The following is a 25,069-nucleotide window of genomic DNA, read 5'->3' as shown; positions in this document are numbered from 1 at the left end:
TGAAGATTAATATTTATTGGCATGAAAAATGTTCACAATATGACGTTAAGAGAAAAAGCAAGATATGACACAGTATTATGGTATGGATCCTATTTCAAAAATATATGAGCAGAAAAGGTCTGCTTATTTCTGGATTGTGGAATTATAAGTGTTTTTAGCTTCTTTTTTTTTGCCTTTCTCTTTAATATTTCTTTAATGAACATGTAATGCTTTTTAATAAGAAGAAATATTGGTTACTTATTAACTTTTTTTAAGATGTAATTGTCCCATCAGTAAACTGAGATGAATTAAGTTACATTCAGTTCGTGACCAGCTGGCAAGCTAGGAGAGCAAAAAAAAGGAAGACGGATTCCAGGGAAGAGATCTCAACAGCACCTCCCCACACCAAAGCCCATGAACCCTCTTCCTTTCAGCACATACCTGGACAAATCCAAATGGGAAGAAGCGCTCTGTCTGCCCCTGGGAGCCATCGTGGAAGGTTTGGCGCCAGTCTTCAACGAGTGCAGGGAACGTACAATTGTACAGGTCCCTGTTAAAGTTTACATTGGACTCCCCTAAAAACAGTCCAAACTGTGAGAAGAATTTGGGGTAGATGCAAAGGCAGCCACACTGCTCCCCAACCTCTACACATGCCCTTAGGTAGCGGGCCTTCCTGCGGTCTCCCTGGACTGGCCTTGTGGTTGCTCTGGCCAATGGGGCATCAGCAAACACGATGCAAGCTGAGGCTTGAAAAGCAATTCAGCTCTGTGGTTTGTTCTCTCCTGATACACCTGGAACCCTGACACTGCCATGTAAATGATAAATTAAGTCTGATCTAGCTTGCTGAAGGATGAGAGGCCACGTGAGAACCAGGAGGCCCCGGCAGACAGACGGCCCCAGTCGACAGACGTGAGGGAGAGGCCATGCTAGGTCATCCAGCCACCAGACAACCTGCCAGGTGGCCAAAGGCACATAAGAGATCCCAGCAGAAAGTAGCCAAAGCAGCCCAGACAGAAAAACTACCCCGCTAACCCACAGAATAGTGAGCTCACTAACATTATTACTGTTGGAAGTCACTAAGTTCTGGGGTGGTTTCTTATGCAGCAACAGCTAACTGATACAATGGAAAACCAGCAAACTGAACACTCACCCTGGTACCATATCACCCCTTTCAGAGTCATATTACGGAGCGGATGGATCATGGCATTCCAGAGAACAGAGTATTCACTGGGACCAGTTTCCAGATCAGATGGCATGGACCTGAAATCAGTAAGACGCACAAGTGTCAAGAGAGAGCCAATAACTAATCACATGACGATCCCTGAGCTGGGCATCTATCCAGCTTCACTCGGGTCAAACTCCTGATGAAAGCAACACAGAGTTCAATTCAACCACTCTGTTTCCATGAAAACATGAGGACAGTCTCCAAATTTCACTCCAGGTTCTTCCCAGAATAACTGTCATCAGTCAGCTTTCTGTGAGTTCAGACGGGGCCATCCCGGTTTCCACCTAGTGATTAAGACCAGGGAGGAGGAGCGTTTTAATGAGTCTATCACACAGGCAATAAGTTTATTTAACTAGTACTCAATGCATGGACACTGAGATTGTGTTAAGCTCTTTGCTTTTATAAGCAATGCCATGATTATCTTCCTTAGAGCTAAATCATTGCATACAGTCTTAATTATTTCCTTAAGATAAATTCCCAGAAATGAGATTGCCAGGTCAAAAGGCACATTTTCTTAAGACTTTGAACATGTCCCTAAATTGTCTCTGTGCAGTACTTGTATGAATTTACACTTGCAGCAGCTGCATATGAGAAGGCCACTTCCCCTTGCTATTGTCCCTGCCATGTCCCCAGAGATCTGGGAAGCCTGGCTTTAGATTCCTCCAACTCCACCGAAGGCAAGTCTTTCTGTTCCAAAACTGGATAACTTCACTCCCCAACAGGCAGGCCTTTACCCAAGCTATACCAAGAGCTCAAGTCCATGCTCTTCCCAGAACTGATGAGACAAGGTCTGTGAAAGCAGTTCACATATTGTTCATCTCTATTTTAACATTAGTGTCAAGATGTTATTAACCAGCCTTTTCTCTCCCTTCCCCTACCCCCAAATGTTCTTCCTGATCCAGCTTTTCCTGAGCGTGCTTTCACCATCAGTCTTCTAATACACTTCTCTGATTACATGTGTACTTGTTCTTCCAAATTGTTAGACTGTGTTTATTCTCACAGGCAACACAGCACAGTGGTTAAGAGCACAGACATTGACACCAGACTTTATCGTGTCCACAAGCAAGTCACTAAACCTCTCTCAGACTTAGTACCTTTTCCCATCATATGTTAATAGTATCCACTTCAAGAGAGTGTTGTATTAAGTGAGTTAATATATATAAAGTGCTTACAACAGTATCCAGTATTTAGAAAGCTTCTATTAAGTATTAGCTATCACTATTATTAAGGAAAAGGGTCATAATTACTTCCTGACATATTCTCAGATGATTGTGGTGCTGATGACAGTGAAAATAATACCTGAATAAGTTTCACACATTTAATACATATTTGTACATTCAACACACTCTTGACTCCCCAAAGGAGACCATGATCCTTCTCTCTTACAAAATTTCCTGGCTGGCTTTCTCCCAGACCAGAGGATGCTTTCTTACCCTTGCCTCGGGACCCCACAGGCTTTCAGTGACCTTCCAGACGACCAGGCTTCAATGGGCGTCCCGGCCCACGAGGAGGAGAGCAGCCCCACGGGATACCGCAGAGTGTCATGCAGGTAACGCCCAAAGAGCCAGCACACTGCTGACATGTACGTGAAATTGCCATGGCCCAAGTTTTCTGTTCGGAGAGACAGTTAAACAAAAACAGTCACGGAAAAAGTAGATGGATACGGACTGCAGCTCCTAGGTGGGTCTAGGTAAGAAGAATGGGTGTGGGTCAGGCCTTGCATTTCTTTCTGAGACTTTCCAAGAGCAGGATAAGATTGAGAGGCAGCTGTCTCGCTAGCAGAAAGCCAAAGGCTCTCTGGCCAGGCAAGCAGGCATCCCCCTGCTTCCCCACCATGTGCAGGGCCCTGAGAATCTAGGAAGATTAATACTCCTCTGCAATAGGTGAGGGGCAGAAAGGCCGCTGGCCCCCATTCCACCCTCACCTACGTGCTCCTCTTTCCCAGCATCCATCCCCACTTAGCTCTGTGGAAGGGAACAAGCAAGCATGGGGCAATGTCGAGAAGGAAGGTGTATTTTTTCTGGGTAGTTTTATACCCAGTTTTATAGCTATGGTAATGAAAACAAGAACAAACAAGTGATGGGGAGTTTGGCCAAAAGGGAATGTAACAGAAACCAAAACCAGTGTTTAAATGTTCAGCATCAGGACTTCCCTGGTAGTCCAGTGGTAAAGAATCCGCCTTACAATGCAGGGGACGGAGGTTTGACCCCTGGTCAGGGAACTAGGATCCCACATGCAGCGGGGCAACTAAGCCCACGTGCCACAACTACTGAGCTCGTGTGCCTCAACTAGAGAGCCTGTGTGCCGCAAACTACGGAGCCCATGTGCCCTGGAGCCCGCGCGCCACAACTAGAGAGAGAAAACCCACACACCACAACTAGAGAGAAGCCCGCATGCCACAACTAAGACCCAACAAATAAATAAATAAATCTTTTAAAAATAAATAAATGTTCAGCATCATCTAGCTCATTCGTCCATACAGCCCTGTAACCAACACAGACCAGAAGAGGCAATTTCCATGTTAGAAGAAAGCTGGTGAAGAGGGGAACGTGAGGGGCTTCCCTGGTGGTGCAGTGGTTAAGAATCTGCCTGCCAATGCAAGGGACACGGGTTCGAGCCCTGACCCGGGAAGATCCCACATGCCGTGGAGCAACTAAGCCCGTGCACCACAACTACTGAGCCTGCGCTCAGGAGCCCACAAGCCACAACTACTGAGCCCACGTGCCACAACTACTGAAGCCTGCGTGCCTAGAGCCCGTGCTCCGCAACAAGAGAAGCCACCGCAATGAGAAGCCCATGTACCGCAACGAAGAGTAGCCCCCGCTCGCTGCAACTAGAGAAAGCCTGCCCACAGCAAAGACGACCCAACACAGCCAAAAAAAAAACCAAAACAAATAAATAAATTAATTTTAAAAAAAAAGGAGGGGAACGTGAACACACGCAGCTGATGGGATCAATCCAATCCAACAGCTGTTAAAGAACCACTATGTGTAAATCACTGGCTTGGCATGTGAAAGATCAAAACTCAATACAGTTCGGCTCTCAAAACGTGGATAGCGTAATAGTAGGAATTGAAGTCAGTTTCAAATCAATTAAAATGGATTGAGCGCCCACCAGGTGCCAGGCGCTTCTAGATGACAGGGGTACAGTAATTAAAGGGACGTGGAGAGACGTGGAACCTCTCCTCAGAGGTCTTATATTCTACAGAATAAGACAAATATTCAGCTGAGTAGAACAGATGGCAAAATATGGTTTAGTGCTTTAAGAGGTATAAACAAGTGTTAAGGGGTTTTAACAGCAAGAGAAAGAATATGAAATGAAAAGCAGATTATTAAATGCCAGGTGAGGGCGGACCTCCTTCCGTGTGCTCCGGGCATACTCTGTGCCTGGTGTTTCCCTCACCCCACTAAACCCTTCTATATTCTCCATGTCTGGCACCCAGTGCAGAGTCAGTGAATGTTCGTTGGCTGGTGCTGGGTAGCTGTGGGCAGCTGGAATAAAGGTGACTCACTGATGGGCAGGTAGAGGGAAGAGGTAATTAAGCGGGAAGGGGAGGGAGGTGGGGCGGCCCTGAAAGACAGGAGTCCAGGAAGTACAGCTAGCATTCTAGGCAGAAGAAACAGTATGTACAAAGGCACGTAAAACTGGACAGTTTTTAAAGTATTTGCCTAGAGCGTAGATTACAAAAGGAGAATGGTATAAGATAAAACTGGAGGGGGGGTTAGAGGCACATCATGGGGTAAAGGAAATGGAAGCCGCTTGCAAATGCGCGAGAATGAGAATGTGTGGTGGACAGCACAGCCCCCAGAGGTGTCCGGAGTCCAACGCCTGGAACCTGTGAATGAACCTTATGTGGCTAAAGGGACATCGCAGGTGTTTTCAAGAGCAAGGACTAGAGAGGGGGCGATTGTCCTGAATTATCTAGATAGGGCCAAGCTAATTCCAGGAGTCTTTAAAATCAGAGACCCTTCCCAGCTGCAGTCAGAGATATGAGGGCAGTAGAAGAGGCTGCAGAGACTGGAAATGTGAGAGGGGCTTGCCCTACGAGGCTCTTCCCCACACACCTGCGTGGCCTCACCTCTGTCAGGTTATTACGGAAATGCTGCCTTTCTCAGCTGGGACCTCCGTGGCCACTCTAAGCTGGAAACCACCACCCCATCCCAGCCCCAGTAGTACTGCCCCCCTTCCCTGATGTATTTTATGTACTTATTTCTGTCTCAGCAAGCACCACCATCTAGCCTATCCCTTGATGCTCAAAAATTTGAGTCTCTGCGTTCAGAGAGTGAAATGGAGCCGACAGCAAGGTATAATACCTTATCCAAATCTAATTGATTCCTGAGTTTTGGATGACATGCATTAAGAGTTCACGGACCAAAGGATTCATTAAAAAATTTACCCAAATCTATTCAGTTCCTGAGTTCTTAAAGGGAAAGTTCTGACAGTGTGATACTGAATAGTAGCAATACCTCGTATATAATTTACTAATTTTATTATTCGTTTTCTGTATTCCCTCACTAGACTGTAAGCTCCATCCAGGAGACCAGGCGTGCCTGCCCGCTTTATTCTCTGCTGTATCCCCGGCACTTAGAATAGCGCCTGGCTCATAGTGGGCATCCAAATATTGGCTGAATGAATTAATACTTGAAAATGTAGGAGCAATTGAGGTTACCAAGGTAAAGCATGTACAGGTGAAAGAGAAAACGGACCAGAAAGAGCACAAGCGACCACGTCTGGAGGAAGGGACTGAAGAAAGCAAACAAACAGGCAGGGAGAGGACAGAGAGGGCGAACGAAGGAAAGGAAGTACCAAGCAGGCCCAGAGGAAGGCGCAGCTCCTAAAAGCGGCAGTCAGCAGTGCCGGTGCTACGGGGTGGCCAGCGTGCATGGCAGAAGAGCAGCAGTAACCTTGGGGGAACCAGTTGTTGACCTGGACGCAGAAGCCAGATTATAAAGGGTTAAAGAGTGAACACGTTGGAAGGCAATGAAAAGATGTTCTAAAAAGGTTTAACAGAGCAAAGGAGAGAGGTGAGGTACCAGGAGAAGGGTGTGTGTCATGCTTTGCTTCGCTTGGTTTTGTTAGAATAAAAGAAAAGCAGAGCTCTGAGGGCGGGGGGCCGTGTCTGCCCCAATCACAGCTGCACCCTCGGGGCCTAGATCAGAGCCTGACGCAGAGCAGCCTGAACTAAAGATTTCGTGCAGACTGGACGGTGGGGTAAAAGGACAGAGCCTGAGGGATAAGAGAAGGCCCTGGAGAAGGTAAGAGCCCGCATCAGAGGCAGACCTGAAAGGAAACAGTCAGCCGTGTTCAGACACAGAAACAAAGGAAGAAAGAGAAGAGGAGAAGAGAGCGTCAGGCGCTGAAGAGATGCTGGCGGAGCTTGAGCTGAGTGGCCTCAATGGGACTGACGAAGTTGGAGGAAGCGCCATCTCCTCAGAGCAAGGGGGCAAGAGTCGCTGTGGAGTCTTGGAAAGAAATGTATGAAACAGGTGCCATCAGGAATGGGGGAGGGGTCGACAAGAAATGAATAAAAGGATGAAATAGATCAGAACCTAATTCAGGATCACAGATTGCAAGCAGGGCACCAGCCCCTCACAGAAGAGATGGCACGCGTTCCAGCGACCACTTACCCAAGGTGGGCTTGGACCACCGCAAATCAACCTCGGCAAGGTCCTCCAGCTCCTGCTGAGCCTGGTTGAGAGACACGGAGAGGATGTGGACAGACTGATAGGCAGCTGTGTTCGACAGCTCGCTTGTGGCATTAAATATCTGGAAAAGAAGCAGGAACGTCATTTCCGACACCGACCTAGCGGATGGTCAATGATGCTACTGCCCCCTGGTACACACTGCCAACCCTCCGAGCTCCTTCTGAGCCCTTAGGATACCCAAACCAAATGACTAATCAGAACCAGTGGTGGGCTGGTCCGGATCGCCTTGATCCGCAGAGACCATGATAAATCATGTCCCCAAAGCAGGTGGGAACACAGTGAAATCTGAGATCTCAAAGACAAGTCTGTGTTAGATGAGAGGAGCTGTGGATGGGTTTAGGCTAAAGAAGGCCGATATCTTGAACGAAAATACTTCTATTAAGAAAAAGTATTTGCTAACATAAAGCCATGGCATTAACTTTTTTTTAAAATGGAGCCCAAAAGGCCGTGGGGAGGTAAGTTTATGTAATCCATAGGCCATGAGAGATGTATATTCAAAAGAAACACACCTGAGAAACGATTTTTGAACTCTTGAAACATCCTGAAATCAGCCTCAAGATGCTTATCTCCTCATCTCAGTCCTGGAAAATCACCCAGGAAAAACACGGGAGGCCTGGCAGTGTGAAAGGTGGTGTTCAGGGTGATTGCTGACAACAGCCCCAAGAAACCAGACAAAGAAAAGGGTCCGTCCAAAGACACAGCACTTTTTCCCAAAGCACTTTAGGAAACCTCACCAGTTGCCAAGAGCGTGACAGGACTGGCTAGAGTTCTTCTGGACACGAATGTGTGTGCTACACCGACTGGTTTCACTGTTAGTCCTATGAAGCATCATTCCTCTCTGGGCTTACATGTAAGTGCTATCTCCTTCAATCCTGATTTTTCAGTACTAATGTTTCTCTTTATTTTAAAAAGAATGTATCATAAATATATTGTTTTGCTTTCTAATTAGTGTTTGTTTTTTCTGGTCTTCTCTCCATCCCCCTGGACAGTCTGGTCTTCCCAAAACAAAGGCCTAACAGGAGCCTCCAGAAGGCCAGTTATCACTGGCCTCCGGGAACAAGAGCTCCAGCTGAGACAGGACTGCCACAGCGAGAGGCACAGGAGGCTGGGCCGCTTTCCATTGGCCGCTGGCCACAGAGTGTGCAGCTGGCTGGCTTTGCCTCCCACCCGCCACAGAGAATGCAGCTGGCCTCGCCGCTGCAGTGTAGGAGAAGCCAGAGCGCCTCCACAGAGCATTTCATTGAAATGCGCTGCCCCCTGAATCGCCTTTTGACTTGCCGCTGAGCCTGCTGTGGCCAATAAGACGGCCAGATGCAAAAGAAATGGCTCTTTAGGTCCCAGTGGGAGCCGCAGCCTGAAATGCTCCCTGGGTAATGGCAGCTCTAGGCTGTCAGGGTTACTGGTCTTTCCACACATGGTCTCAGGAAAATTCCATAGGAAATCCAGACCTGCTTGTTCAGGATCTTCCCTGGCAAGTTTCATGTAAAATAAACATTAAAGACTAAGAAGAGACTAATGCACTCACAGTATATTTTGGCAGGGAAGTTATTTTTCAGCAGCAAGTACCTGTAAAAAGTCGCCTCCCTTGAAATTCAGTTCTGCACCAAGCACTAAGGATCGTATGTTGCTTCCATGGAAACAGGGGATGAAACTGCTTCTCTCCACCCACACCAGCTTCTGCACCGACTGGGAACTCCAGTGCCTCCTCGCAATGAGACGCTAGTTTCAGGGGGCAGTGCAGGGAACATGCGTCTTGTCTTTTAGACCCGTTGCTAACACTGTAGAGTACTGCAAGGCCAACAGAATTGGGGGGAGCGGGGCGGGGCGGGGGTTGGCATCCTCCTCTGTTGTTACCAGCACACAGAACTGGATCCAAAGCATTGGCTGGAAAACTTCCATTTTCAAACTCACATTTGTGTATTATTTCAAGCCAAAGCTCGAAAGCCACAGTAAGTGTTAGCAAAAATGGGGGTGGGGGGAAATTCTTGCTGCATCTGATGACAATTACTTCTGAAATTGGTATCCTGTCCCAATATCACCAAGCCTTTTTGATGGAAGGATTTCCTTGGGGATACTGGCAGCAAACTTAGGAATAAAGAGATTTCAGGAAGATTTTCATTTAAATGACACTTGGTTTCCCTGCTGATGAGAGGGGAAGCCTTACTCCATCTGCTGAGATCAAATTTCATCTCATCAAACACCTCAGTGTAATTATTTTTCTACCAAGTATTGAAATGAGGATGTAAATGAATACCAAGGTATTTGAAGTCATTAAGGCTGCAGCGACTGGGAGAGCCCTACCACCTCTCTGGGGACCCGCAGTTCACCATCAAAGCAGCTGCTCACTGGTGTTCATTTTGTAACCTTTATACTACATTCTTGAATTAATGAAGAAACGTCAAGAATCTATTTCCTCAGAGAATCTTGGCATGGGGTCTGCACAGGGGAGCAAGGCATGTGTGTGAATGTGTGTGTATGTGCACACAAGTGCATGCACTGACGGACACGGAAACTTTACTTAAAAGAATTTGGATCCTGTATGTTACTTTACCTTCTACCACAGTACAATATAGCAGATTTAGTTCAGAGAATAACTACAAATAAGCCAGTCATCACAACTCCTATGAATCTGGTATTGTAATGTGGCACCAGCCCTTCTCTTCTGGATTTTAATTCCCCTATTTGTAAAGCAGGAATGTGGGGATTGCTGAGATATTGAAAAATGGGCTTTCTATCTAATGTTGGCCATCTTCTTCCGAGCTAACTAGAAATATCCAAGTCTTAAGACATACCCTGACTTAGGAGGTGACAGATGAACATTTTAGACTTTCCTCCATTTATAAACATCTCACTCAGTGTTATAAATAACACTTGATTTTAAAATTCCACTTTACCCTAACAACAAGATGGGCATACAATCTGCCATTTCCCTCATTTGACTGTGAAGAGTGGTTGGTTATAGTGGAAATCTTATCTCCTCAGAAAAGTCACATGGAGGGAGAGAAGGAGAAAGACAGAGACTCTATGTGTGTACACGCGCGTGTGTGTTGGGAGTCTTCAGGGGGAAAGGAGCAAGTGCAATCAAGGAGGAGTCATGTGAAGCATCCTTTTGATCAAAAAACAAAGTTCTACTGAGGGTTAAGAGACTAGAAAACTTGCCTTTTGGTACTGTCAGCCCCTAAAATTCAGTCTTGCAGACTAAGTGCGTGATTTAAAACAAACAAATAAAAAAAATTAACACTTGTCTTTTTCAGATGGAATCTTTTTTCTATTTCCCTGTATCTCAGAGCTTGTAGCCCTAGTTTAATACAGAATATGCTTAAGAGTAAATTCCAGGCAGAAAGAATGTGTTCTGTCTTAACAATCAAAATCTGATTAAGCTTGACAGAAAATGGGATGAGATCCCCTGGCACAGATTGCGGCTGAAAACCTGACTGTACAGATACAAATAGATCTGGTCCGTGCCTTTCTGTGCAAACAGAGAACTGTAATTAAAGCATTAAGGAAAATACTGTTTTCCTTAATGAGTTAACAGCAATCCCACTTCTATATAAAACCATGCTTTCTATCAAGAGATAAAACTTCAATTTTGCTTCTATTCACTTATGTTAAAAGGGAGCCCAGTTAAAGTCCAGTTTAATAAACATTTAAATTCAAAAGGTTTCCATATACTTAAGTAGGGCAGGAAGCAAGACTAAGAAAAATATTGGTTAGGAAGACATAGATGCAAGAATTTAGATTTTTAAATTAGAAAACTAATAATGAAAGGAAGTAGATATGTCCAGAGTAGAATCTTTTTAGGAGCATTATTTATTAATTGGTTAGAAAAAGGAAAAAAAAAAAAAGGAAGAAACCGTAAGGGGTAGAAGCTATAGAAGCAAAACAAGAAATCATAAGTATGCGCAAGGACTCAATTTTATAAATTTTTTTAAAAAGATTAATTGAGATCATGGTCTAGCTGTAGAGGTTTTTAAATCTCAAATTTAACTATTTCTCAAAGATGGAGAAGTAGATAATGGAAAAAAGGCAAGGAAATAAAAATCAACTTGAGGAGGAACTGAGTTTTAGAGAAAGCTAGGGAAGATGATAATCTTTTCAAGATCTTAACCTATTAAAGGAAACAAATGAAAGTACACATCAAAGTATATAAACATATTAGTTCTGATGAATAATGCAAATTAAATCATTTATTCCTAAGATTCTTATTTATATAATATGCCTCTTTATTGTAAACTGAGCCTTTGATAGATATTTAAGATATCAGTTAGGTGAATATCAATTTCTTGATTTTTTAACTTGCTCTTAAAAATTATAGTTATTTCATGCTCATCACAGAAAAATCAAAAAATACAGACAAGCAAAGAAAACTAATCCCAATTTCAAATGTGCCAAAGAATTTAACTCACACTAACTTCTCTGGATGTCTGATACTGAGTGAAAAATATTTACTCATCTTTCAGCAATATTTTAAGCTGATAATCTTTAAATATGTCTATGAACTTGCTACTGTCCAGCCCTGATCCTAATATAAATGAAACAGCAATGGTCTCGCTTACTTTTATTTTTAAATCAGATAGCTTCCACTAAACAAACAAAGCAATGACAATTCTGAGGCCCAAAAGCAATAACCCCATCACACCGTACCTAGAAATCCACTCTCTTCATTCTAGACTGCTTTTGTGTTCAATTAGAAAGTGGAGTTGTTTTTAAAAAGAAATCTCAGTGCTAAAGACATTTAGCACCAAGGCTTTTATTCTACCACCGTTGTCTTGCTAGGATACCAATTAACAATTAAGAAACTTTCTCCCTTGATAACTCTTTCAATGTCCTTTTTATCCAGATTTACTTAAGAGACCTCACTCATCGTGTGTCAGAGGGGCCCTATCCTCTAATAGCAATGGGGACAGGAACACTTCAAGATGAGTTTCATCACTGACAACGTATTGGCAGGTCGGCATTCCCTTGTTCTGTCCCACTTGATTCTCCAGGTACTGTATATGCCCCATCCCCTACCTGGGAGCTCATGTAGTGCTCTTCCTCCCGACATTCTATCAGGGTAAACAAGAGCCCAGTGAAGTCTCTCTATAGCTACAATAAGGGAGAAAAAAATGCTAGTTCTCAAAATTTAAGAAAAATTAATCTTCAAAGGCCATGACTGAAACAGAGAAAAAAACTGACACTAACAAAAGAAATCCTAGGCTATGAAAATGTTGAGTAAAAAGAGTCATCAATGGCTCTTATTTCTGTGTAAAATATATATATATATATTAATTTGATATATGAATATATATATCAATTTGACACATGACCCCTCACTGAAGTATCAAGGTGGCTGCGTGCGGCTTACCTTGGGATGGTTCAACAATAACAACAACAGACAGATAAATCAAATATGGCAAAATACTTACAACTGTCGATCTAGGTGATGGATATATAAGTCTTTATAAGTCTCTTAACTTCTGTGTGTGTTTTATGTTTTTACAATAAAAAGCTTTTTTAAATAATGACATCTTATATTTAGATATCACTTTTCAATTTCTAAGGGCCTTTTAGAGACAAACAAAATAGTTTAATCTTCATAATGGCCCTGTTAGTTAGGTCAGATATAGTTATAGTATAGTCATTACAACTAAGCCTGAGAAATTTAACAAAATTCAACAAACTTTCATGATAAAAACTCTAAGACAAGTAGGAATAGAGGGAAATTTTCTCAATATGATAAAAGGCGTTTATGAAAAACCCACAGGTCACATCAAAGAAAGACTGAAAGCTTCCTCCCTAAGACCAAGAACAAGACAAGGATGTCTGTTTTCACCACTGCTATTCAACATTGTACTGGAAGTTCTAGCCAGAGCTGTTAGACAAGATGAAAGAAATAAAAGGCATCCAAATTGAAAAAAAAAAAAAAGGTAAAACTATTTCTAACTGCAGATAATATGCTCCTATACATAGAAAATCCCAAAGAACCTACAAGAAAGCTACTAGAGCTAATAAACAAATTCAGCAAAGTTTCAGGGTACAACATCAAAATGCAAAAATCATTTGTTTCTATAAATGAGCAATGAACAATCCTAAAAGGAAATTAAGAAAGAAGTTCTATTTATAATAGTATGTAAAAGAAAAATACTTCAGAATAAATCTACCCAAGCAGGTAAAAGACTTGTACACTGAAAAACTATAAAATATTACTGAAAAAAAAAATAAGGAAGACCTAAATTAATAGAAAAACATTCTATGTTCATGGCTAGGAAGACTTAACATTGTTAAAATGTCAGTACTACCCAAAGCAATCTACAAATTCAACACAATATCTATCAAAATTCCAACAACCTTTTTTGCAGAAATGGGAAATCGTATCTTCACATTTATATGGAATTACAAGGGATCTTGAATAGCCAAAACAACCTTGAAAAAGAAGAATAAAGTTGGAGCACTCACATGTCTCAACTTTGAAACTTACTACAAAGCTACAGTAATTAAAACAGTACAGTACTGCCATAAGAGACATATAGACCAATGGAATAGACTGGCCGAGAAATAAACCATATATATATATATACGGCCCATGGATTTTTGAAAAAAGTGCCAAGACCATTCAATAGAGGAAGGACAGTGTTTTCAACAATTGATGCTGGGAGAACTGGATATCCACGTGCAAAAGAATGAAGTTAGACCCTCACCTTACACTATATACAAAAAAGTGATTAAAACGGATCAAAGACCTAAACTTAAGAGATAAAACTAAAAAACTCTTAGAAGAAACATTGGGAAAATCTTCATGTCGTTGGACTTGGCAACAATTTCAAGAAGATGATACTAAAAGCATAGACAACAAAAGAAAAAATAGATAAATTGAACTTCATAAAAATTAAAAACTTTTATGTATCAAAGGACACTCTCAAAAAAGGACACTCTCAAAAAAGTGAAATGACAAACTAAGAATGAGACAAAATATTTACAGATCGTGTATCTGACAAGCAATTAATACCTAGAAGATACAAATAATTCCTACAATTTAACAACAAGCAACCCAATTCAAAAATGGTGGGCTTCCTTGGTGGCGCAGTGGTTGAGAATCTGCCTGCTAATGCAGGGGACACGGGTTCGAGCCCTGGTCTGGGAAGATCCCACATGCCGCGGAGCAACTAGGCCCGTGAGCCACAGCTACTGAGCCTGCGCATCTGGAGCCTGTGCTCCGCAACAAGAGAGGCCGCGATAGTGAGAGGCCCGTGCACCGCGATGAAGAGTGGCCTTCGCTTGCCACAACTAGAGAAAGCCCTCGCACAGAAACGAAGACACAACACAGCCAAAAATAAATAAATAAAAACAAACAAACAAAACAAAACAAACAAAAAAAATGGGCAAAGGGCCTAAGTAAACAATTTTCCAAATAAGACATACAAATGGCCAATAAATACATGAGATAATACTCAACATCACTAGTCATTAGAAAATGCAAATCAAAACCACATTAAGATACCACTGCACACCTACTAGTGTGGCTATAATCAAGAAAACGGAAAGTAACACGTGTTAGAATGCAGTGAAATTAGAACCTTTGTATATTGCTGGTAGGAATGTAAAATGGTACAGCCACTGTGGAAATGGTTTGGTGGTTCCTCAAAAGTTAAATATAGAACTAACCCAGCAATTCCACTCATAGGCATATATCCAAAAGAATTGAAAGCAGGAACTGGAACAGATATCTGTACATCAATGTTCATAGGAGCATTACTCACAATAGCCAAAAGGTGGAAACAACCCAGGTGTTCATCAATAAATGAATGGATAAGCAAAATGTGGCATATACAATGGAATACAATTCAACCATAAAAAGGGATAAAAGTTTGATAAATGCTACATGGATGGACCTTGAAAGCATGATCCTTAGCAAGATAAGTCAGACACAGAAGAACAAGTATTGCATGGTTCCACTTATATGAGGTACCTAGAAGAGGCAAATTCATAGAGAGAAAGCAGAATAGAGGTTACCAGGAGGCAGGAGGAAGGGGAAGGGGGGATTTATTGTTTAATGGGTACAGAGTATACATTGGGGATGATGAAAAAGTTTTGAGGATAGATAGTGGTGATGGGTACACACAGCACTGTGAATATATTTAATGCCACTGAATTGTACACTTACCAACAATGATACCTATTATGTTATATTAATTTTAACCACAATTTTTTAAAAGCATGTTTTACAAAGTTTCATAAACACCAAGTGATTTGCTCCAAGCCATACAACTAGTAAGAGGCAAAGCCAACATTCACTCTCAATTTTTAAATCTCCATGAAAACAAAAGACAGAGTATGTTAGCTGCCCAGCATCCAGACAAAATCTAATTGTTTTGATTTCCTAGGCTCTCTCCCGAAGCTCATCTTCTAAGACCAATCAAAAAGAAGAGTAATCTACTTTGCCTTCAATTTGATATGAAATCTCCATTACCATCAAATACTCTGTAGCTTCTGCCCTTAGCCCAGGAAGGTGAGAAAATAGTGCCCCACACACTGACACACTAGCCGTGACTAAGAAAGCAGGCTCTGGGGTCGCATTCATATCCTGGCTCCACAATTACACTGTGACCTTAGGCAGGGAACTTAACCTCAGATGGGCCAGTTTCCTCATCTGTGAGATAGGAATATCTTATAAGTACTTACCACATAAAGTTGTTAATCGAATTAATTAACACATGCAAAGAAAGCACTTAGAACAGATCTTGGCACACGGTAGAAAAAGAAGGCTTCTACCTCCTTCTCCTCCTTGCCCCTTTCCTCTTCCTCGTTTATCTTCCTCGTATCAACATTATTAACACTGAGACTCTGCAAATTACCTGTGAAACAGTCATCTGCATGTTACTTTGCCCACTGCAAAGCCAGACATCTCCAAATAAGACATCATGAATTCTCAGGGTGAAGTTCTTCCTCCCAAGAATCTGCTGTGCCATCACTTCATAAGGTCCACCAGGCTTCACAGGATCCAGTACCACCATCCAGCTATTAGAGTGTGCTGAAATAATAATAAGGCTCCAAGAATTAATCAATCAATCAATCAACTAAAGTGAAATTAAAACCCAATCGTGTCATGCATCAGACTCATTTGTGGCGATTCCCAGCTTCTGTGATGAACTGGATTCAAAGCTATGAAGACTGGCCAAATTTCAGACAGGTCAACAGAAATAACAAAAGCAGCAGCGTAGCTATCTTTAATCTGTACCAATCCCTCCTTATTTTTAATCAAAGCATTTACAAGAAAAATAAATCACCCAGTTATAATCCTAAACGAGGATAGACAAAAATACACAGAGATTAAAATTCAAGGGAGTTTAATACAAAAACATAAAATAGAAATTCTTCCTATACCATCCAACTATCAATATTAACATAATCCTAATCTAACAGATTTACCCAGTGCCCCAAACTAACTTGTGAGCACAGGTTAGAGAACATCACTTATCCTCTGAAACTGACTTGATGGTATCATCCTTGTCATCAACCCCCCAACTCCTCCCCCTGTTGCTCTCAGGGATTAATACCACCAGTGGTTCTGGGCTCTCTTATTAACAGTTAAACAGGTGACACATAAAGAAGTAGTAGGAGGCACATAAATTAATCTCTCTTTGAAGAAGATATTGAGACTTGCCCAATTAATTATTTTCACAGTTATTTACCAGACTTAAGGTTTTTGAACGCAGTTTGGGAGATGAAAAGCTATCCAAGACCCTATTTCAGAAATTCATAGCATATTCCTTAGCAACCACCCCCCTACCACCTTCCCACCTCTCACCCACGCACACCACCACCGCTGCCAACATCATACTCGGAGACTTAAGAAAAATATCTTCCAAGTGGCAAAATTATGCCTAGGAGAACCAAACAACAGGAACAAAGTTGAAGAAATGAGAGGGAGAAAACAGACAAAATAGAGAGATGATTGTTTTAAAATAAATATTCTTGGACTTCCCTGGTGGCGCAGTGGTTAAGAATCTGCCTGCCAATGCAGGAAACACGGGTTCGAGCCCTGGTCCGGGAAGATCCCACATGCCACGGAGCAACTAAGCCCGTGTGCCACAACTACTGAGCCTGTGCTCTAGAGCTTGCGAGCCACAACTGCTGAGCCCGCGGGCCACAACTACTGAAGCCCACGTGCCTAGAGCCCATGCTCCGCAACGAGAAGCCACCACAATGAGAAGTCCGCGCACCGCAACGAAGAGTAGCCCCCTCTCGCCACAACTAGAGAAAGCCCACGCGCAGCAACGAAGACCCAATGCAGCCAAAAATAAATAAATTAAATAAATAAATTTTTAAGAAAAGAAATTTATTTAAAAAATAAATATTCTTGGCATAATGCTGAAGAATATGGACTGATTTATAATTTGTGTCCATCGGATCAATGTAAATTCAAAGGGAAAGAACGGCAAGAGCTAGAAACGAGGCATCCTAAGGTTATTACACCAACCGGAAAAAATTAATTATAAAAAAACTGGCCAAGTGCCTACTCGTGCCAGACACTGTGCTAAGTTCCTCTTAATCAGTAAGAGCTAAGAAGAGAAGTCCAGCCTCACGGCAGGAGATTGGTAAAGGCTCAAACCATAAAGGATTACTCAGAGTCCTGTGGGAAGCATCCAAAACCCTCAGGCATCAGTGAAAGGGCACAGGTCGCTCCTCTCAGAAGCGCAACTGACTGAGCCTGCTACTCCCACCCCTGCGAGGTCAATTAAGCCCAGGACCAAACGTTCGCTATTGCTTTTAACACCACCAATAGTCACAGACATCAACATATTAAATGCAGAATTCACCTAAAGCAGAAAAATCACTGTTTTGGAAACAGTGGGCAGCTAGTACAGATTGTGTCGCACAGGTGTGATTTGCTCCGTATGGCTCTCTCGTCTGAGCAGGCAGACTCTCCAATCTGTCCCAACCGCAGCCTTGCCAAGGTCTTTCCAGACTTCTTGCACTGACGTTGCTTACTGGAGCTCTGTCCTCCTGCCACCAACATTACTCATTTGTGATGATGAGGTCAATCCCTAGAAAACCCAGGACAGGACTATTTTTGAGCCTTCTACTACTGTACAAGCTATTCCTGGTCCCTGCTGTTAATGAGGTATTTACATTTAGTCTCTATCCAGGCAATATGGCTGGTGTGGAAAAGCGCCTTCACCAGAGCTTCTGAAAAGCTTTGCTGCCCAGCAATAAAAAGACAAAGACGGAAAGGGGGGGATGTTGGGGCAAAACAGGGCAACACCATCCTACACCCGGAGGATGAGCTCCCTCTGGAGCCTAAAGCGTCTGAAGAGAACTAGGCATGGAGATCTGAGCCTTGTTCCCCAGGACTGCTCCCCCCCAGGAAACTGCTCGACTTCCACAAAGACCTTGCAGAACTTCCTTCTGTTCTAGTCCTCGAGTTCTTTTAGTTTCTAGCTCTTTTCCTCTCCCACTTCATAAGAGAAAAACTCTGACACAAGAATGAGTGTTAAGTAAAGTTAACTGCCACGCAAGGCAGGGGAAACCAGCTCCACTACAGAGGGGTTATTAATGGTCAAAGTAACTCAGAAATAATTTGTTTAAAACAATGTGGATTTACTGCCATGTAAGTATCGATATATACAAAAGAGAGCGGCCCTTGTGAAGACTGTTTCTTAGACTCAAGGCAAGGGTGGGACGTTTCACAAGGAGAATTGATTAGGCCTTGGCCTGTCCGTTAAGGACCGGTTGATGAAAGTGCAGCTGACCACAGGCCAGTGAAGTCCAGTTATAGATTTCAGAAACTGTGTTGACCCACCAAGTCCATTAGGTTGAGTCCAAGCAATAAAATTGAGTGATGGGACTTCCCTGGTGGCACGGTGGTTAAGAATCCGCCTGCCCATGCAGGCGACACGGGTTCGAGCCCTGGTCTGGGAAGATCCCACACGCCGCGGAGCAACTAAGCCCGTGCGCCACAACTACTGAGCCTGCGCTCTAGAGCTCGCGAGCCACAACTACTGAGCCCGCGTGCCACAACTACTGAAGCCCGCGCGCCTATAGCCCGTGCTCCACAACAAGAGAAGCCACTGCAATGAGCAGCCCGTGCACCGCAGCGAAGAGTAGCCCCCGCTCGACACAACTAGAGAAAGCCCGCGAGCAGCAACAAAGACCCAATGCAGCCAAACATACATACATACATAGATAAATAAATAAATAAATAAATATATATATATATATATATATATTAAAAAAACAAAATTGAGTGACAAACCACAAAGAGTTGAAGTTCACCATCCAGCTGGCTTTTGCTGAGCTTGATGGGCTTTCTGAGCAACAGTTGCTCTGGTTCCTTCCTCTGGGCCCCAATCACTTGCTATCTTGCGACATCTCTTACCAAACCGGGCTCAGGTTTCTGTAAATGCTCATTTTTGTTGCATTCAAATCTCTGCTTCCTCCCATTCTTTCTTCTTCTATCTAGGAAGATTCATGCCCTTCCTTCATTGTACAGCTACTGAGAGAGTTTACTGGGTGCCAGGCACTCCATCAAGTAAATGGCAGAGAGTAAACCCCAGTCCTCCTGGGTTATACTGACAAGAAAGCCACGCAAACTGACTGGGGCTTTGTGTTTTCCGGCCCAATGGTTAGCGTATCTGGTGGCCTATTTCTCACTGTCCCTCTTCTCTTCCTCTTCCAGCCAAGAGCATAAGTAAAGAACTCTCTCCATGTTCTCTCCATCTCCCTGACCAACCCCACCTCAAAATGGGAATAATAAACAATCAAAGCCAAAAAATTAAAAGAATTTGTCTAGAGACATGATTAGTCATGAAGTGCATCTTGCTGTTTTTTCTGTTATTCACATCAGATGTTAATTGTTTTTCAGGTTATTGTGCCAAATCTCAGAAACCAAGAAGAGAAAAAGGAAAATTATCCAACAACCTTTCCCTTCCCAAGAGGGAGAACCTAGAGCTGGAAGCAGCCCTAATCACCTCTTCCCCCACAGAAGCCTGGCACTTCACCAGGTGCAAACGGGTCCACTGGTTTGTGGAAGTGACCTGGAGCTAAAGAAGGCCTTACTGCCCAAACCGCCCCTGCCTGACCTGCATTATTCTGTATAAAGTTCATCTCCACCACCACCAAATATAAATGTAAAAAAAAAAAAAGCTTAACTATTTTTCTATCAATAAAACTGTTGATGCAAGTTACTTAAACTATAGCTTGCTATGGCAGGCACACCCTAAGGTGACCCCCAGTAAGTCACACCCTTGTATAGTCCCTCCCCTCAAGTGCAGGCAGAATATATGATTTGCTTCCAATCAACAGAAAATGGCAAACGGGATAAGATGCCATTCTCATGATTAAGTTACATTACATGGAAAAGATGAAGGGGTCTTGCAGATATAATTAAAATCCCTAATCAGTTGGCTTTAAATTAATCCAAAGGGAGATTATCCTGGGTGGGCCTGACCTAAATAAGGTGAGCCCTTTAAATAGGGTCTAGAGGTCAGAGATTTGAAGCAGCAGAAATGCTGCCATGAATTCTACAGGCACAAGGAAATGAATCTGCCAGCAACCTAAGGGTGCTTGGAAGCGAATCATTCCCTAGTCGAGCCTCTGGATGAGAATGTAGCCCAGCCAACACCTTGATTTCAGCCTTCTGAAACTCTGAGTAGAGAACCCAGATAAACGATGGTCAGGCTTCAGATTTACAGAAATTGTGAGATAGTAAAAGTGTGTTGTTTTAAGCACCTATGTTTGTGGTAACTTATTATGTGGCATAGAAAATTAGCACGCACGTTAACACTGCAACCAGGAGATTTTTAATTTTCTAAGAGGTTTGGGCCTTTTGTATTTTCTATTTACCTCAATCATGACAAATTCAGGCAGATACACCTTCAGTTTATCACCTACATATGCATCCCCCATGTGTGTCAAAGTGAGAGGATATAGACTATTTGCCCCAATTTTACTCCTTGTGTCTGAGAGAATCATCATGCATCACTTGACAACATGGCTTGAACAGGCCCAGAACCTGACCATATTCCAAGTCATCCCTCAGGTTTTAATTTTCCCAATGCTTAAGTGTCAGTCTGCTGGACAAAAACCTTTACGTTGTTAAATTCCACTTTGCTGTGGGCACCTAGGGGATTATAGGTAATAAGTTAAATATTAACAGAGATAGAGAGTCTGGCTGAAAATCCCAGAGTCATCATCAAAATTTAAATAGAAGTCAACCCTTCAATATGCCCTATAGTATCTCCTTTGAGAAACATTTTCTTCGCTGCCCTGTGAAATTTCTTACATGTCTATCTCTTTTATTCCAAATAACATTTTATCCATTTTGCTTCATGGGCAGGACAGAGCACGCTGTCCATGGAAGTAGGTTTGTGGATCTGTATAAACCACAATACCTTTCTTCTCTCCCAAGCCAGTGTGGAGGAGCCTAACAAATAGATCTACCCGCCACCCCACCAATAACAATCTCTTTTCCTGTAAAATTACCTCAAGAGTCCATGAATCACTTGGCTCCCTTAAGCTGCTGCTGGATATTTTAACTCCAAACGAAGCATCACTTTGCAGTGAAGCAACTGAAGCATTACTTGAACCTAAATTGCTAAATGTGGAAGGACAGCATGAGACAGTGAGTTCTTGGAGGGTGGGCACATTCTTCTTTGTATTTTCTAGGGTTGCTAGCTCAGTGTTTTATACATAATAAGCCTTCGGTTGATGTTTATAGAATTGAACTCAAAATAAGTGAGCAAGTTCACTATCACAGTAAAGGAGAAGAGGGGCTCATCCCCTAATTATTACCTTTTATTCCTTCTCGTCACCACCTACCCTCCTGTCTCGTCTCTGGACACTCCAAATATTGGCCCTGCAACAGCCATGAAGGGGAAAAAACTAAAAATAATGCATAAGAACATTTTTAAAAACTGAAATGCTGGGGCTTCCCTAGTGGCGCAGTGGTTGAGAATCTGCCTGCCAATGCCGGGCACATGGGTTCGAGCCCTGGTCTGGGAGGATCCCACATGCCGCAGAGCGGCTGGGCCCGTGAGCCACAACTACTGAGCCTGCGCGTCTGGAGCCTGTGCTCCGCAACAAGAGAGGCCGCGATAGTGAGAGGCCCGCGCGCCGCGATGAAGAGTGGCCCCCGCTTGCCAGAACTGGAGAAAGCCCTCACACAGAAACGAAGACCCAACACAGCCAAAAATAAATAAATAAATAAATTTATTAAAAAAAAAAAATGTATGCTGGTCATCACTCCATGGCAGTATATAGCGATATTTAAAAAAAAAAAAAAAAAACAAAACTGAAATGCTATGTATTATGTGCTTTCTCTATTTCTACGGCACTGTACAGTCTCTGTCTCCTAAATATTTACTGGTAATGTTATTTTTTAGCACTAAGGAAATCCTATTTATTGTTTTCAAACAATTACATCAATTCTTTAGATCTCTAAATCAATGTCTTTTTACTGAGAGTACCACTATCTGTACTCCGTACTGCTCATTTCTGAGATGGATGCAACACAAAAAGAAAGCACTGCTAGTCTCCTGAATTCTTCATTTTTGGTATATCCTACAAGTCACCAATAGCATTTAAATCTAACAGAGAACCCCTTCTCAATCAGCTTAAGCTTCCCTTTCAGGTCTCTGAATTTCACCCAATAAGCTTCTTACCTTAAAAAGTCTTAAAACCCAAGAACTAGAAGCACTTACCTTGCATCTATGCCTGGTACTTAGTATTTCTTAATGTTTGCTGAATGGAAATGAATTATTAAAAGTCTGCACCAGCATCTGGATCACTCTGGATTAGATATCGGTCCTGTATATTGACAAAACTAATCAGGTAATCCTTGTTTTCAGGGGCCAATAAAATTTCCACAAGCTTCGCTGTCACATATATATTCAAGTCCCCTCTCAAACCACCAGCCTCCACATTAACTCCACCCCCCCAGAGAAGCCTCCTCACCTGACTCTCACCTCAACATCCCATAGCTCCGTAGTTACCTCTAACTAAGATACAACCAGGTCTCCACTTGACCCAGCCCTGAGCACACCTTCCTGCATCTGGTAACTCTGAGCTCCTCCGCATGCTATCTTATACATCTTTATCTCTCTCTCTTTTTTTTTTTTTTTTTTACATCTTTATCTCTTCTAGACGGAGACTCCTTTTAGGACGTCTCTTCGTGAAGCCTGCTAATGGCTAATTCTCACCTATTTGAGAATTAGCCACTATTTGGGGTCAAGCCTTCAATGTCTATTGCCTAAATATCATAACAGCCTGCCAGCAGGTCCCACCACCTTTAGTCTCATGCATCTCCAATCCTTCTTCCACAGTGATGCCAGAGTAATCTTTTTAAAATACAAATCGGACTGTGTTATTTTGCTGCTTAAAATCCATCTATCCAAAGTACAGTGTACGCTCCATAGCAACGACAAACAAGCCTCCCTATGTTTCCAACCTTATCTCCTGCCATCCACCACCGGTCACACACCCCAGTGGTCCGGACAAACCAACCTGCCTGCCATTCCTCCAGTGACCCAGGCTCACTCACGCCTCCATGCCTTTGCCCAGGCTATTCCTTCTACCTGGCTTGCCCTGCTCATCTTTCAAAATAAGCCTTAGACTAAGTTAATTTTCCCTCTTAAGCACTCCCATAGCACTCTATACTTCCCCATTGTGGCACTTACTACACTTAACTGTAATTGCTTCTTATTTTTCTGTCTCTCCTCAAATCCATAAGCTTCATTAGGGGAGAGACCACATCTGTTTTGTTCATCACTGCATAACCAGTACCTGGCACAGTATCTGGCACTTAGTAGGCACTCAGTAAATATTTGAGTGACTGACTAAATATTATAATAATAATAGTAACAAAAATAACAACAGCTAACACTTCTTCAGTACTTATTGTGTGCCGGGCACTGTTCTAAGTACTTTAGATATGTTCATTCATTTAACCCTCACAATAATCCTAAATATTATTATCACTGCTATACAAATGAAGAAACTGTGACAGAGAGATGTTAAATTACATGTCCAACGTTATATAGCCATTAAGCGACAGAGTCAGGGTCTGAATGGGGATGGTGCATTCCAGAGCCTAGGTTCTTAACCCCTCCTCAATACTACCTCTCTTTTATATATGATTCAGTTCAAATGTCACCTTCAGTGGAAACCTTCCCTTACCAGCCAATCTGAGTTAGATGTTTCTCTTCTGGATCCCATGATACCCCATAACCACCTCCACCAGAGCACCTATCACACTGCACTACATGGCTTGGTGTCTATTCCTGTTATTCCATGAGCTCCTTGAGGACAGGGACTTTGGCCTGGTCTTATTTTTCTTTGTATCCTCAGTGCACATGGTAAATACTCAAAGAACTTTGATGGATGGATGGATGGATGGATCGATGGACGGATGGATAACCTGAGCTGGATTCTTAGCATTCATTTTCAGATCATCCAGCAGGTGGCAGGAGAAGACAAAAGCTGAGCGGAGGATGGCCTGTCTTACCTTTCACACTGGTCACTTTCTTCATGATGGTTTCCTGATCTTGGCACAGAGTCACTGTCACTGTGGCTCCGGATACTCCATAGCCCCAAATCACTGCCCCTGCAGGCTCCTTCTGCAGCACCATGTAATCATCGATGTAGGAAGCAAAGCGAAAACCAACATCTAAAAAATTTAGCAAACACTTAGGAGAGCAGCGTTGGAGAGATTCATCACCAGATTGAATCTGGTTCAATGGCAAGGAACATACAGTCTTAATACATGAGAATTTGAAGATAACCAGTCCTTTTAATTTTCTAAAATGAGAGCTTATTCTTCCTGATTAGCTAAGCAACATAACAAGAACAGTTTCCAGCAATATGCATCACAGTACAAGATGACCAATAAGGAAAACTCACAAAGCCTAGGGCAACCCATTTACCACAAGCCTCCTCCCCTTCAAAGCTCTTCATCTTCCTTTGCTCTCAGGCTTGGCCCAAACGCTTGACTCTCTCCCCCCAAAATCACCAAAATGCTCTTTTTATGCACCTCACAGATGGTATTTATGAGAAAAATAAAACCACTTCCTTTCCCTACTTCGCATTACCACTCCCACTCCTCATAGCTGGGAATAAAGAAGGCTGCCTCTCTTCAACACAGCCTTTTCTAAACTTTTTCCCCACTCTTTATCTCCCCCTTTCC

General features: G+C 42.7%; 1 protein-coding gene across 4 annotated transcripts in view; it reads right to left on the bottom strand.

Annotated features, from left to right (window-relative positions):
- The window catches only part of SIAE (sialic acid acetylesterase), a 36,334-nt gene that overhangs the window by 8,046 nt on the left and 3,219 nt on the right, over positions 1-25,069 (bottom strand). The window contains exons 2-7 of one of the 4 annotated variants that reach the window (XM_082410901.1): positions 24,392-24,553; positions 15,744-15,919; positions 6,832-6,970; positions 2,638-2,815; positions 1,130-1,239; positions 421-554 (exon numbers count right to left, since the gene is read on the bottom strand). In XM_082410901.1, coding sequence (XP_082267027.1) covers positions 421-554; positions 1,130-1,239; positions 2,638-2,815; positions 6,832-6,970; positions 15,744-15,919; positions 24,392-24,553 — 899 coding nt within the window. Of the gene's footprint in view, positions 1-420; positions 555-1,129; positions 1,240-2,637; positions 2,816-6,831; positions 6,971-15,743; positions 15,920-21,681; positions 21,746-24,391; positions 24,554-25,069 lie in introns of those variants that run through there. The other 3 variants (XM_082410903.1, XM_082410902.1, XM_082410904.1) reach the window with 3 other exon arrangements.

Source organism: Balaenoptera physalus (genome assembly GCF_965194825.1).
Source record: "Balaenoptera physalus genome assembly, chromosome: 10".
In the NCBI taxonomy this organism is placed as follows: domain Eukaryota; kingdom Metazoa; phylum Chordata; class Mammalia; order Artiodactyla; family Balaenopteridae; genus Balaenoptera; species Balaenoptera physalus.
The sequence above is the reverse complement of the archived record's forward strand: the minus strand, read 5'-3'. Positions and strand labels throughout refer to the sequence as shown.